The sequence below is a fragment of the Fistularia commersonii genome, chromosome 32, assembly GCF_037954325.1.
Source record: "Fistularia commersonii isolate RoL2024-O1a breed Wild chromosome 32, RoL_Fcom_v1.0, whole genome shotgun sequence".
Taxonomy (NCBI): Eukaryota; Metazoa; Chordata; class Actinopteri; order Syngnathiformes; family Fistulariidae; genus Fistularia; species Fistularia commersonii.
In genome coordinates, this window is record NC_141315.1 from 2,605,394 (window position 1) to 2,619,731 (window position 14,338).

Below are 14,338 nucleotides of genomic sequence, written 5' to 3' on the forward strand. Positions count from 1 at the left end.
ACCACAGTGGTAGTAACTCTTTTCCACTCATTGCTTCATAGAGCCCACACACCCATTCCTACTAAACAGCACGCAGGCAAGCAGATCGTGCTCCGTGACATGATGCCAGTTATTACATCAGTGTAAAATCTGCTGCGTATTAAAACAAATGTGATATGGTAGAAAAGAGGTCTGTAAAGGGGATTCCCTGTTTACTCTGAACCTACAGTACAGCTCTACAGTTATTCATCAGTCTGTAAATGTAAGCTGAACTTAATTATCATGTCAGAGTGCCATCTACTAAGTGCTGGCTTTACACTTTCAGAGCAATTATACAGGGTTGATGGTACTTATCAGCCCGTCACCTCACCCCTCAGAATTGCTGGGTCGTCCACATGCTCATTCACAAAGAACCATTCCTCAGAATCTGGCTTCTTGAATGTCCCGTAAGATAAAATTGTTTACTGGAAGCACTGGTGGCAGAAAGGACCTCTGCAGCATATCCCTGTATGTTTTGCCTCTTACTTTTGTTTTCAATCTGAAACCGTGATGCAAAAATGTTGCCTTCTGTATAAATGTTACCTAAAGGGAAACGCAGCAGACCATTTTGACAGTCATCTGATAGACACAGAGGATCTTTATGAAAACTGTCACACATTTCGGGCAAAGTAATGACTAGTGTTTAGTGGTTATGTCTAAGTAAAGTAAAGAAATACTAAGTTACAGCTCTGAATGGTTATCCATGCGAAAAAGGGCTGAAGTCCCATACCGCTGCTCAACTGCAGCTCCTCAATTATCACCCTGTGACCTCATATTAGCTGCTGTCATGAAACAGCTATGCGGTTTTGGAGATGAGTGAGTGCAGTATCCATATCTATCCCGCCATTTAAATCATCTAAGAAAAACAATTTTACGGGAATGATATGCTCAAAATATATGTTAGTATTCTGTTCAGGCCAACTGTGATTTGAATCTCTTTATCCTCATTGGTTTCTGTTTTGGGTTCCTGGTTCCCCTCCCCCTTTGCTCAGTTCCTTCTCTACATGCTTTGTTTCCTCATGTGTGTGAAGATGTGCATCGCTGTAGTTTCCATGACCACAGGCTCCTGTCACCTGGATCAGCTGGTCTCTGGTGTGAGCAACATGGCTTTAGAATTGCTGCTTAAAATTCTATTAAATGCAAGAGAAAGGCATCATTAGATCCCTAAATGTTTTCTTGGAAGTCATATTCTGCATTTAAAGCATCATAAATCCCTTGGGAAAAAAATGGAACTCTGATCCCACACCTCTTATTATCATGATGCTTAGGGGGCATACATCATTCCTTATTCTTATTAAATAGAAATGGCAGAAGCAGAATGCGTGAAAGTTTGAATAACTAATGTTAGACCTTTATGTACCATCAGAAAAGTGCCTGAGGAAAATAAAAGTAGAATGTCACTGTGCATAAAGAAAAAAGTAAATGAAAACATACCCAGTGTTAATGGAAATTTCTCTGAACTCTATTTGTGATCAAAGTGTGTCGATGACACATTTTCTCTTTACAGTTTGAGATGACAGACTTAAGTTAAATAAATATTTCTGATGGAGGTGACCAAAGCTGTTGAGAGTTTGTTGGTTTATAATAGACCATGGAGGGCCAAGCAGACAGTTTTTACCACACAGGAGACTCAAAGGAAGACAGAAGTGAAGCCAGACGACTGATTGATTCCAGGAAAGCCGCTGGGCCCACACACACACTTCTACACACACACAAACACGAAGTCCAGCTAGGATTAGTTACATGAGGATTCTCTACTTATTTCTTGATAGGATGTCTGAATTAGATAAATGTTCTGTTTGTGAGAAGGACAAGGCCTAATGCACCGTTACAGTCCTCATACCTGTTCTGTCCACTCACTTTCTCCATAGAAAACTGAAAATGCTGCATTTTGATAAATCAATTTCATTAAACTCATCAAATTAAGGTAACAAATGGGAGCTCTTAAGTTGATGCTTTGTTAGTATTGAGTGATTCTTTGTTTGAGGAAGGATGAAAACACCTGGAATTACTGCTTAGAATGACTAACATTTTCTCTGTGAAACTTGTCCAAAAATTAGATTGAGTGAAGTTGTTAACCTGTATTACCCCTGTTTTTTTTTGATAAAACCTCAAATGAAAAATAAATGTAAAAAATGATGGAAGAATGTCAATTTGCATGTAAGTGGTGCTGTATTCAGCTTTAAAAAACTTCTTTTCCTTTTAGCTGATACCGTCTGGGGTCACCATGTGAATCACCTGCCTCCATCAATAACCCTATTCTCTATTCTCCTCTTCTCTCACGCCAACTAACTTCATGCCCTCTTCCACTCTTTGACCTTATCCTCAAAACATCTGACATCAGCTGTTCCATTGATGGACTCATTCCTGGACCTATCCATCCTGTCATTCCCAAAGAGAACCTTTCATTTCCAATACCTGCAGCTCTGCCCTCTCTTGCCCTCAGTGCCCCTGTCTTTAAACCATATAACATTGTGCTAGTAATGTTGGTCTTAATAGAAGAAGAGTGGATTGATTGATAAGACATTTTACGCTGAGTCGTAGAGCTCCTATGTTCTCATAAACTTGACAATATCATCAAATGTCATCTCCCACGTTGGATCTAAACCAATATTTTATCATGTGTAATCATCTCCTGATTCAGACAGCACAAATTTGTCGCGGTTGTTACAGCAGTTGTAATTCACCAACCCGTAAAGTCGAAAAAAAAAATCACGAGATTATGCTCATACGTTCTAGTTCGCAGACAATTCTAATGAAAGTAGTATGACACAATGAAGTCAAATAATTTCTCTGTTGTAGCTTCTCCCTCCTCTTTTGTTTGTTTCTCTGTTAGAGTGCCGTGACTCGAGAACCGTTTCCCTTACCTGTTGCCCCGGCCTGTGCAGACATTTCAGAGAGCTACTATGAGGAGGCTCAGCCCTACGAGGAAACAGCCAACGGTAAGACCTCTGTCATGTCACATTACCTATAAATACTTTATATATAGTCATTTCATCCTCTGAGAGATGCAAGTTTATTCTACAGCAGTAAGTCTGCAGAGGAGCATGAATTCCGCTATATTGGCTTTCAAACAAATGCTTTTAAAGCCATTCTTTTCTATTTACGCATTCATACATGCTGTTCATAGCTGAAATGTCATCCAAGCCCATGAGGTCTTCTGAACTGATCATAATCTACTCCCCAAGTTTGTTCGCTTTACAGAACATCTCTGAGTGTGGGCTTTTAAACATACAGTCAAAACAGTGACCCATACTCATATTTCTCATGTAGTCCTAACAGGAACAATGTCTGAGGATGTGGTCTAATGCGCTCCAAGATTTGTTGTATGATAAAAAAAAGAAGTTATGTACTGAGAGACTGCGACTGCTCAACCACCACTGCAGCAACAGCTTTACATCTCTGTCTCAGTAAATAATAAAGCTTTAATACCTTAAAGATTTACTCACTGGCGTGAAATATTGAATGACTTTGCCATGTTGATGTTTAAAGCATATCCTCTTTCTTCCAAATCATTACAATATGGCCAAATTAGGATTCTTTTCTTTAACTATCATTAATACAAGAAAAAAATAAAACCACACATCTATAGTTCTGGTATAGAAAGCTTGCTAATTTATAGCAATACATCATGGCTACAGTGCGTTTTGATTCCCAAAAAAGTAAAATTTTACCATTAAGACAAAAAAATGTCCTAGAACATAGTGTCATGTGATCACTTATCACGCATCAAGAGGGAAATAGAAATAGATACTATTTCTTTGAGTGGAATGAACCTCAACTACCTGAAAAAACTGGTTTGAAATTAACAAGAAATTGCATCAATGACATATGTGACCTGAAATGTGTTAAACAAATTTGCAGGACAATAACTGAACATTCGTCTGGGCGTGACATCTCAGAAAGATGAATAAAGTTGGTCAAATCGGGCTAAATCCAATGATTTAGATATGCATGGTTGCTTACCTGCCTCTAGTTTTTTAAAGACCCACAAACTTTTTATGTATGTGATTTTATAACAGACATTTTAATATGCATTTATGTCCAGTACCTTTTTCTGTCAACCTTCTTTTTCATACATTTGTTAACTCAAGGATCTTCATTGGGCTCATAAGGCAGAAGAAACAATGAAAAAGGTTCTGTTACCTGCATGAGACGTAATAAATGTAAACTCTCACAGTTGGGCTTGATTTTATCTTGTCAAATGTGGCATAAGTGGATCAGACTGAAAGCCTTGTGCTATCTGTTGAGCCAAAATATGACTTACATACACTCTTACTAAAGTTATAGATGAACCAGAGAGTACATTTAATTAATAACTGTGTTTTGTCTCCTTGTGAGGATTATTGAGTCTGCGTATTATGTTTGTACAGCCTAGTTAATGAATATAGATGGCACATACAGGCAGATTGGTACTAAAAAAGGCACTGTCAAGTTGTTTTTGTGAGCCACTGGTGCATAATTGGAAGAGTTGAAAAAAATCAGAATCATTTTTAAAAACTCATTTTCAGGCCCTTGATGCAAATGCAGGGCTCTGACAGTGTGGTCTATGCTATGTTGTCATCCGTGGTAGCTACCTCTCTGTGCATATTTCTGTTTCGCTGCTTGTCAAACGCAATCGACATCTGGCACGCAAGCACATTTATTCAAGTCCAGACGTGTCGCAAGCGCCAGCTCCATCTTTATCGGACCTATCATTGTTTTCCATTCCATGGAATGTACTTTTTGTCAGTATCATCTCTGTCTGTCTCTGCCGCTCGTGCCTTCTCATTATCTTTGTCGCCATCCCTTCAGTAGTTCATCAATACACTGGACCTTTGTTTATCAGAGGACGGAGAGGCAGTCAGCAGTTCGTATGAGTCCTACGACGAGGAAGAGGCAACCAGAGGAAAGTCACCATCAGCACAGCACCAGTGGCCATCAGCAGAGGCGTCCATAGAGCTGATGAAGGACGCTCGGATCTGTGCGTTCCTCTGGAGAAAGAAATGGCTGGGCCAATGGGCCAAGCAGCTTTGTGTCATCAAAGACCATCGGTTGCTGGTAAAATAAGCCAGAAGATCAGAATTTAAGAGTGAAAAATTTAAATGTAATTTCTATAAACGAGAAATATGATGACCAAAAAAAATGTGAACAGCCGGCAGACGTGTTTTGAGTGGACAAGTTGTGTTTCATAATTATTTGATGAGACAGGATGAGCCAGGAGCTGAAAAACTGTATTCAGAGTTTTGATTTTTCCTTTTATGAGGCAGGAAATTCTGCAGCATTTTTAAATGAAGACACATGATTTGATTTTTTGTCTTAAGATGCTATCAACTTACAGAAACAGACAAACTATAATCTGTTATGGTAACGATAAGTATAGTTTCGTCGTGGCCAATAAATTTACTCTTGTCTCGTGACTTTCCAGTGCTATAAAAGCTCCAAGGAGCAGACGCCCCTGCTGGATATAAGTCTGTTGGGCTGCAGTGTGATCTACAAGGAGAAACAGCTGAAAAGGAAAGAACACAAGTTGAAGATAATTCCAGTTGGCGGTGAAACACTTGTGTTGGCTCTACAGAGCAAGGAGCAGACAGAGCAGTGGCTAAAGGTGGAAAGAAGTACCTTGATGTGATTTTGTCAAGCAAGAAATTATATTATATGGCGTCATTCGCGGTGAAATACAAGTGGGGCTAATCAGTCAATAGATAACACAGGGATGAAGCCCTAGCAAAAATATATAAGGTAATATCGGGCTACAAAAGCAACTAGTCAGAATTATGATACTATATGCTACCTAAATCCCTTTATAACAGTTGAGTTTTAGCTGCTTTAAAATAGAATCTTCTAAACCTCAACTGAGAGACTAGTCCCAGGATTTTGGAGAGCAGAGTGGAACAGAATACCCAAATTTTAAAATTGGTGGTTCAACCAGAAACAAACACCTAAGACCACTGTGAAGTCTAGACGTCAGGGTTTGAATGCCCGATTAAGCATTTTCACTTAAATCCCCGACACCAACCTGTGTCTGCTTCTGGACATATTGTGGGAATCAAAACTTATAGCCTGGTACAAAAAAAAAAATCTCAGAAGTATTATGCAGACAAGAGCCAGAGGATACCATTTGTTTGTTTTGTCGCTTTGGATCAAAGTGTCTGCCAAATGACTGTAATGTAATGTAATGTAATGTAATGTTGTTAGAAAAGAAGAGTGAATCTTATTCTAGAGCAATCAGGAAAATTAGTTTGGTCCACACAAGATTAACACCAACATCAATTAAAATTAAGACTAAAAAATATATATAAGTGGATGTCATTAGCAGAGTGGAGATAGCTGATGATAGGAGGTGTCAGCATGTACGGTATATAGTTCTAAAAAAAAGTTCATTTACAAAATCAAGAATGATCATCATCTGTAATCACTTAACTGGCTTTGGTCTCAAGGAGAGCTATTTCAGGGGAGTCTTTAACTTTCAGCTCGCTTGTTATTTCATTTAATCATTTGAAAAGTGTGAGTGACATAATTGTTTTTGTTCCTCAGGTGATCCAGGATATCAGTCCAAAGCCTGCTGAGAACTACGAGTCCCAGCACTTTGTGTCTGACTCTCCAAGGCTCATTTGTACTAAGGTACATACTTTTATCTTACCTCTTGAGGCAGTAGGGGTTTTATTTAGCTTATTTCATAAAAGGGATTTTCAAATTTTTCCAGTATTTTATTTAAGTTGTAAAGGGACTAAGATAATGTACTTATACCCTCATAGGTTGAACTTAACGACAGAAACTCAGTGGCTTCAGAAAGTGGCAGCAGCACTGACAGTCATGCCGATATTCCAGAAAACAAAGATGGTGGGTTCTTTCATTGGTTTGTAGTGTTGAGCATGTTTATGCATTCATATTCAGAAATATGAACGTACTGTTCGTGTCTCAGTAAACCTCTTATAGTCATGGCTGTCTATATATCAGTTAATTTTCTACTCCATAGTAAAGAAAAAATATGGCGCCAGTTTGAAGTTCAGCAACCTTATGAACATTGGCAAGAAGAAACCCTCCTCACTGGAGAGCGCAGAGAAATGTGTCGAAACCTCAGGTGAGCGACGTGTTCAGATACACAATGGAAGCAGCATGTGCTGAATTTCAGTGGCAGTTCCTGTCTTATCTTTTGCTCTGTTACTTCAGCTGGATGGGATGTGTGTAATATCAGGGATGGCAAAGGTCCACCGTATTGTTTGTGTGAATCCAGTTACCAACAGAAAGAGAACTGGCTACTTTTCATTATTTTTATAGGCATATGTTTAAATTCAAAAGCATTTGACAGTCTCGGCTTCCGACGTATATGATGATTTACTGATTTCCTCTCAATCACTGTAAGAATTTCCTTAATTTCATGATTAATATAATTTTTTAAGATAAAACCTCAGTTGTACCCAGATCATTTTGACATTGTGAAGGGTTATCAGAAACTGATCAATTTGGTTAACAAAGACATTAATAAGTATGTCAGTCTGTAATGAAAATGTGACAGGATGAAATCAATTTGGGTGGTAATCACTAGTTGCTGTAAAAGTGAACACTAAAATCTAGCTTGTAGTTCAAAGTAAGAGTAACATTATGTAGCACATCATTCAGGCACGAAGATATTTTTTCTGTCTTCTGTGTTTTCAGACTTCTTCTCTCTGCCCGACTGAACAAGCCAACAATAATTGCAAGTGTTGCATTTTAGTTTTAAAAACCCAGACATATTTAGATGCTTGTTTGACAAAAAAGGCTCTTACTCAATTTGGAAAACACTTGATAACAGGCTATGCCCTATTACTGGGGATCTGAAAGAAAAATCTAGATGAGGAAAAAAACCTAGATAATTCACAGCCACAAGCAACAATGTATTTGCCATTTCTGATCCTTTCAATAGACTTGAATAGGGTTAAGTGAGATAAACCACACAGATAAAATGATGTTAAACAAGAGATGAAAATTAAAACTTTTTATTATCACGTGCCAGGAGGTAACACATTTTGTTACCCTCTTTGATTGGAAAGAAACCACGTGACCGAGGTCCTGTCCCCCTTCTGTCAGGGTACCTCAATGTGCTGGTGAACAGCCAGTGGCGAACCTGCTGGTGTCTTATCAGGAATGGGCAGTTATGGTTCTATCAGGACAAGGGCAAGTCCAAAGTAAGTCAGCCCGCAGTGACCCTGGAAGGCTGCAATGTTTTGCCAGACCCCAGCCCCGACCACCTGTACTCTTTTCGGATCGATATGGACGGGACACAGCTGGCAACCTTGGAGGTCAGTGGAGTCAGTGCCTTTTTGCAGAAATACATCATAGGAACATTTTTACATGTAAACGCTCAGTCAATATGATTCCATAGATCTGCGATTAAAATAACAATGTTTAAGGCTGCACTTACATAGCAGACCATCGTGTTAACTTCAGGTTGTTTCATCCCATTTATATTTTTCACGTTATTATATCTTCATCATGAATATCAAGGTATATGCATTTATCATTTCAAGGTTTTTCAGTCTTATCTTCCTGACCATCTATTTTGTCAATTCTTTTGAATGCAACATCCCGAGAGCACCTTTAGGGAATTTCTTTATATCTGGATGAAATACCCACTTGTATATAAGGTCAGATTTTAGTAGGTGAAAGTGACCTGCAATCTCATGAATATTTTGCAATTTATTCACAAATTTGTCATCAATTATTTGATCAAAGTGAACACAGATGTCTAGTTCAAGGGATAACGACTTATATTCAACAACCCTTTTAGAGTGAAGGGCGAAAGGTCCTAAAGAAATGAGGGAATTTCAAGGTTTTGCGTCACTCTTTGTGTTCCAAGACTGGCCTGGACAGTGGTGTTTGGTATAAGTGCCCCGATCTCAGTTCAAGTGCAATTCAGACACAAGTTGACCATGTTCATCGGTTGCTTTTTTTTATGGATCAACATGTTCAGCACGTATAGAATGGATAAATGTCGGAGGTAAAGAAAAAATACATGTCAGCATTTCTAAATGAGGGAGGGACACTTATATACTTATATGAGCCAAACAGACGTCCTCGTTTGGAATCCCTTTCTGCTGACATCAGTTGTTATGATATCTCAATGTGTGTGTGTGTGTGTGTGTGTGTGTGTGTGTGTGTGTGTGTGTGTGTGTGTGTGTGTGTGGTTTTTGTGTGAATACTGTTGGAGGGTGGGTATGTTCTGGGATTTGGGGGATTAACAGAACAACCCTATTTTCTCATGGCCTTTAGTAACTTTCTTCTGCAGTATTCTGTCATCACATGGAATTCAATTTTAAGTCTTGGGGGCACATTTATAGTTTGTTTACATTCTTTTAGCTTTAATTATGTGAGACCTTCTTAGCTCAATGATAGCCATCGTAAATACATTTTCCCTTAATTTTTGTAAGTTTAAATGCTATACACATATGCCTAAAATCACTCACTATATCGGCCTCCTGTTCCTCATAACAACGGTGTTTGGCTCAGGACTTAAGAAGTTGTACTTGAGAGGTTTTACATGTTGAAATCTTGTTTTGAAATCATAATGTAGCAATGATTTGGATAAAAAATTGTTTGCTTATAATATAAACTGACCTAATGATGTCGCAAATGCAGCATGTGCTATGTTTAATTTCCAACTCTCCTTACACCATGTTTTACTCCATTCCTTTCCCCTCTTCTCTCAGGCCAAGACATCAGCAGACATGGGCAACTGGTTGGGCCTCTTGCTGTCACAGACAGGAAACAAGACTGACCCCGAGGAGCTGACCTATGACTATGTCAATGCAGAGAGAATCAACAGTATTGTCAACGCAGCGAAGACTTCCTTATAGTAAGAGTTTCATTTTTGTGGTTCCAAAGCTGCCAAATTTAAAAGAGTTCAAATGTTTTGCATTGTACCCATATTGACACGCTGGGAAATGTTGGACTTCAGCGGTTTTGACCGTCATGCACATGAGATGCGTGTGTTTCTGTGTTACTCCAGCTTGATGCAGAGGAGGTACTCAGAGCCAAACACCTACACAGACTCACCACCCTCCATGACACAAAACACAGAAGAACTGTATGATGACGTGGCATCTATAGCTGATCCAGAGGTATGCTGGTGATCAGTAAAATCCAGGTTTAATGAAGACACAAAACTCTTCTTTGTCTGTTTATGTTGTAATTGCACAAAAAAGGTAATACATAAAAACAAAAAAAGAACATATTAATGGCGTTTAATATAACTCAAATCAAGAAACATGAGATATTTCTGTTCATGCTCCACTGCCTAATTTCAAGTTTCGATTTCATTATGGTCTTCTGGCTACTTTCTATCGTCTCAATTCCTGTTGCTACATCCTGCAGGATGCGGAAGAGCGTGGCCTGCAGGCCATTGACAACAACAACATGAAAGAAGATGGCGAAACATGCGCACAGGACACTGAGGACACAGCGTGCTCAGATCCGGACACTGAAAATAGGGTTTACTTGGAACTTGTCCCAGTGCGTTCCTTCCTCCACACACAATGCGGGGCTAAAGAATCCAATACTCAAGACATTTCAGGAGCTTACCCTGTACCCTTACAGGAGCAGGAGGACCCCTTGTGTCATGTTGAAGAAGTTATAATGGTAAATGGGAAGATATATGCACAAAAAAATCCTGCTAAATATATTCAGCATAAACATTACTGACATTTTAATCAATAAATTCAATGTGGAAAACAATGAATCCATACATTGTGTGTCTTTGTAGGTGAACTCCAACATCCCCCCTGAACCAGAGCCAACACCTGTTTTAAACGGTACCAGTTCAGCGCTCAGTTCCAGCAACACAGAGCAAGAGCGCCCCATGACTCCCCCTGTGATGCACCCACAAAGTCAGTCACCCAAGACATCCTCAAAGAGAGCGTTCAGCCCCTCAGGAGGACATATCCAGAGAGGTTCCACTACTCTGACCGCTGTTGGACTTCCTCTCAGTCCACAACTGCTGCGTCCAAAGGCATTTACAATAGGTTAGAATGAACAATATAGTTTCAGAAGTAGAGGACAATATTACTCCTCAAAACTACATGATACATGATGGAAAAGCTTGTTCCCTCAAAAAGAAAAAAACAGAAGAAGAGGGACGAATGTCAGCCATAGCAAGACAGAATACATGCTTATGAATGAAAGGCATCCAAGAAGAATGGTGGGGTTGCAGAGAGTAGATATAAAGAAGGGTGGAGGACTTGGAGTACTTTGGGCTAACAGACTAGAGAGATGGAGGAAAATATGTGAACAAACAGGCTGGAACAGGTGGAGAAAAGTAATGGGTAATTAAGGGGTAATGAGTAATTAAACGTATCCGCAAAAATGAAAGGTGAGGTGTACAAGTCGGTGATGAGACCAATGACATTGTACGGTTTAGAGACAGGAGGCAGAGCCAGAGGTGACAGACATGAACATATTTAGGTTCTGCTTAGAAGTGAAGAGGATGGATAGGATCAGGAATTTGTTAGAGGGGCAGCAAATGTGATGTTTTCGAGATAAAGTCACAGAGGCCACACTGAGATGGTTGGAAGAGAGATGTGAGAGCGAATATATTGGTAACAGGATGCTGAGGTTGTAACTGCCAGACAGGAGGCCTGGCACAGAGATTTATGGATGTAGTGAAAGAGGACATGACGTTAAACGGTGTTAGAAGAGGATGTAGGGAATAGGTGTTAAATAAAAGCAGATCATTCAGTGTGGCGACCATGAAGGGAACAGCTAGAAGGAAAAAAAAGAATTGTCTTCCCTTCCCCTGTAATCCTAAACTAACTTTACTATACATAAGAAAACATTTATATTTGCTTGAAACACTGGTTAGAAACTAAAATAAGATACCAATACCAACTGAGATCAAAAATGAATGGTGGTGTTTGCTCGAGTGTAAATTATATTGCTCTCCCATGTCTGCATGGGAGAGCATGCAGAAAAAAATGGCACAATTACAGCTATTCGTTTCATGTACTCTTAGTAAATGTCACAATAAATTTTAAATGTCGAAATTCTGTGTGTGGGTGAACATTATCTTTTAATTTTCAGGGTGTTCCAGTGCTGTTGAGGGGAAACTGGGCAAAAACCGTACAGAGGCAGACATGCGGCGCTACATCGATGAGCGTGACCGGTTGGAGAAAGAACGGGAGGAGGTGAGAAGCAGCCTGGCAAACCTGAAAAAGGAAAGAAGGGAGGCCAAAGAAGAGCTCAGTACATGCCAAGGTAGATCGGCAGCTCGCTTTACACGTTCTATCACTATGTAACATAAAAGATCATGTTGATCTTTTATAACAGTTGGGTGCTTGTTCTAGATCCCAAGCAGCAGGCTTCACTAGAAGCCCGGCTGAAGCAGAAGGAGGAAGCATGTCGGGAAGCTGAGCGCTGGAGGGTAGAGGTAGAGCTTCAACTTGTAGAAGTAAGAGAAAATCTGAAGAAGGTGGAGTCAGGACCTTTCACACTGGGAACCACACTGGACAGCAGCCTCCAGGACACCCCAACGGTCAGTCTGCTCTATTATTTTATTTGTTTATAAGTGGGGGACACACTAAAACTAGAACCTAACGGGTTGTATTTGTCACCCATTCAGACACGGTAAGTCTTGCGTATTCCTTGACCGAAACTTTACGACTCGTTGTTTCACGTGTAAAATATCTGGTTGTTATATCTACATTTTCAGTGAATTATAGGTCTTGTTTTTTGAAACATATACCATGTTTTCATTGTGTGTGAGTGAACACAAAAAGTATTGTCATTGAATTATAGATAACTCATTATTAGGATGCGAAAATGTAATATAGGTCAACTGTTCAGTTGAACCCTCTCAGCACTTGTTGCACAAAGGCTCTGTCATTTTGGATAGACTTTGGAATTAACTTTAAAAAAGCTCAACCCATGAACCTTTCATTCTTTACCATATTCTGAAATTAACAGAGCTCAATTTTTGCCCTTTTTTCTGGTTTAACCTTAGCCTAAAACAGTGACCCCACCTGCCCCTCATTCCTCATCATCACCCGCACCATCCCAACCCTCTGGTATCACCATGAGTGCAGATCCCTCCAATCCTGTGAACTCAGCCTCTGCACTGAAGAATAGACCTGCTTCCATCATGGCATCTAAAGGCAATGTCTTGCAGAAAGCCAAAGTGAGACCATAGATCCTTCTACTGATTGTGTGATATCTGTGGATGTGCAGAATTGTTTGTAGTTGTACATTCAATTAGTTGTATGTACAAATCTCTGTCTTTTGAAAAGAGTAATGGATAGATACTATGATAATCTTTGAAGTTCTATAAAATACCTCACAAATTCAATTTGAACTTTGTTGTATTGAAAACTGTACCTCATTTTCTTTTCCGGAGATAAGGTTCTATTTTGTGATATTATTGGTTCTGTTTAATGCTGCCCAACTAGTACAGTCAAAATAACCTTTACATGATGGTTACTCTTGTATTTTTACAGGAATGGGAAAAGAAATCCAGCTCCTAAGAGGAAATTCACTTGCTCTGTGATCTGCTGTGATCTTGGTTATCACAGCTGTTAACTTGTCCTGCTTCAGCAAGAAAGTGTTAGTTCAACAGACCTTTCAGCCTCATTCCTTTATCACCTCCTGGCAAAGACTGAAGAGCCAATTAGAGAGGCACATGCCATCTTCTGAAGAACCACTGGATACACTTATTTTCTATGACTTTTGAGGTTGTTTTCCCCATATCCCAAAGGGAGGAGAATGATGCAGCACAAATTTACCCTAATACAACATATAGTTTAAAACCACTGATACAGAAACACACATCCTTACTAAATTGGCTATTTTGTACTGAATTTCCTTTTAGCTTGGTTCATATATGCTGGTAGCCAAGATGTAAATATATATTCATCATTATTCAGCCTTTTGGCAATTATTGCTAGCTAAAATTGCACTTTTTATTCAAATAAATATGTACTGACATCAAGTCTGGCTTGGGTATTGTTTCTGAAAATGCCTGTCTGTTTTTAGCCGTAACTAACCATAACTCTACCCCTAACCCAATCAACCTTGCAATTACAAATAAGGTCATCTTTTCATGAGTAACAATATTTTTATATCAACAACAGATTATACATTGTCACCTATTGAATAAAACGATGACAGGGTGGTCATATTTTTACATTCTTAACCAGACATGTCACATCTCCTGCAGTTTTGGACCAAGTGAAAAGTTGTTTGTATTGTCCCCACAGAAACAATCATCAACCAAATATAATGTGCCCTTTTTATACAGTTCACATTCAAACTGTAATTCGTCCCATAATTATAAACTTTCATCTCACAAATTAGATGGAATACAGTGAGAAAAAAC

General features: G+C 39.2%; 1 protein-coding gene across 2 annotated transcripts in view; it reads left to right on the forward strand.

Annotated features, from left to right (window-relative positions):
• The window catches only part of afap1l2 (actin filament associated protein 1-like 2), a 38,511-nt gene extending 24,529 nt beyond the window's left edge, over positions 1-13,982 (forward strand). The window contains exons 5-19 of one of the 2 annotated variants that reach the window (XM_086139754.1): positions 2,855-2,960; positions 4,847-5,058; positions 5,426-5,605; positions 6,535-6,621; positions 6,756-6,840; positions 6,977-7,081; positions 8,068-8,279; positions 9,687-9,832; positions 9,986-10,097; positions 10,351-10,614; positions 10,739-10,997; positions 12,052-12,225; positions 12,315-12,502; positions 12,971-13,144; positions 13,461-13,982. In XM_086139754.1, coding sequence (XP_085995880.1) covers positions 2,855-2,960; positions 4,847-5,058; positions 5,426-5,605; positions 6,535-6,621; positions 6,756-6,840; positions 6,977-7,081; positions 8,068-8,279; positions 9,687-9,832; positions 9,986-10,097; positions 10,351-10,614; positions 10,739-10,997; positions 12,052-12,225; positions 12,315-12,502; positions 12,971-13,144; positions 13,461-13,487 — 2,331 coding nt within the window. In that variant the 3' untranslated portion in view covers positions 13,488-13,982. Of the gene's footprint in view, positions 1-2,854; positions 2,961-4,815; positions 5,059-5,425; positions 5,606-6,534; positions 6,622-6,755; positions 6,841-6,976; positions 7,082-8,067; positions 8,280-9,686; positions 9,833-9,985; positions 10,098-10,350; positions 10,615-10,738; positions 10,998-12,051; positions 12,226-12,314; positions 12,503-12,970; positions 13,145-13,460 lie in introns of both variants that reach the window. The other variant, XM_086139755.1, reaches the window with a different exon arrangement.
• The last annotated feature ends 356 nt before the right edge of the window (positions 13,983-14,338 follow it).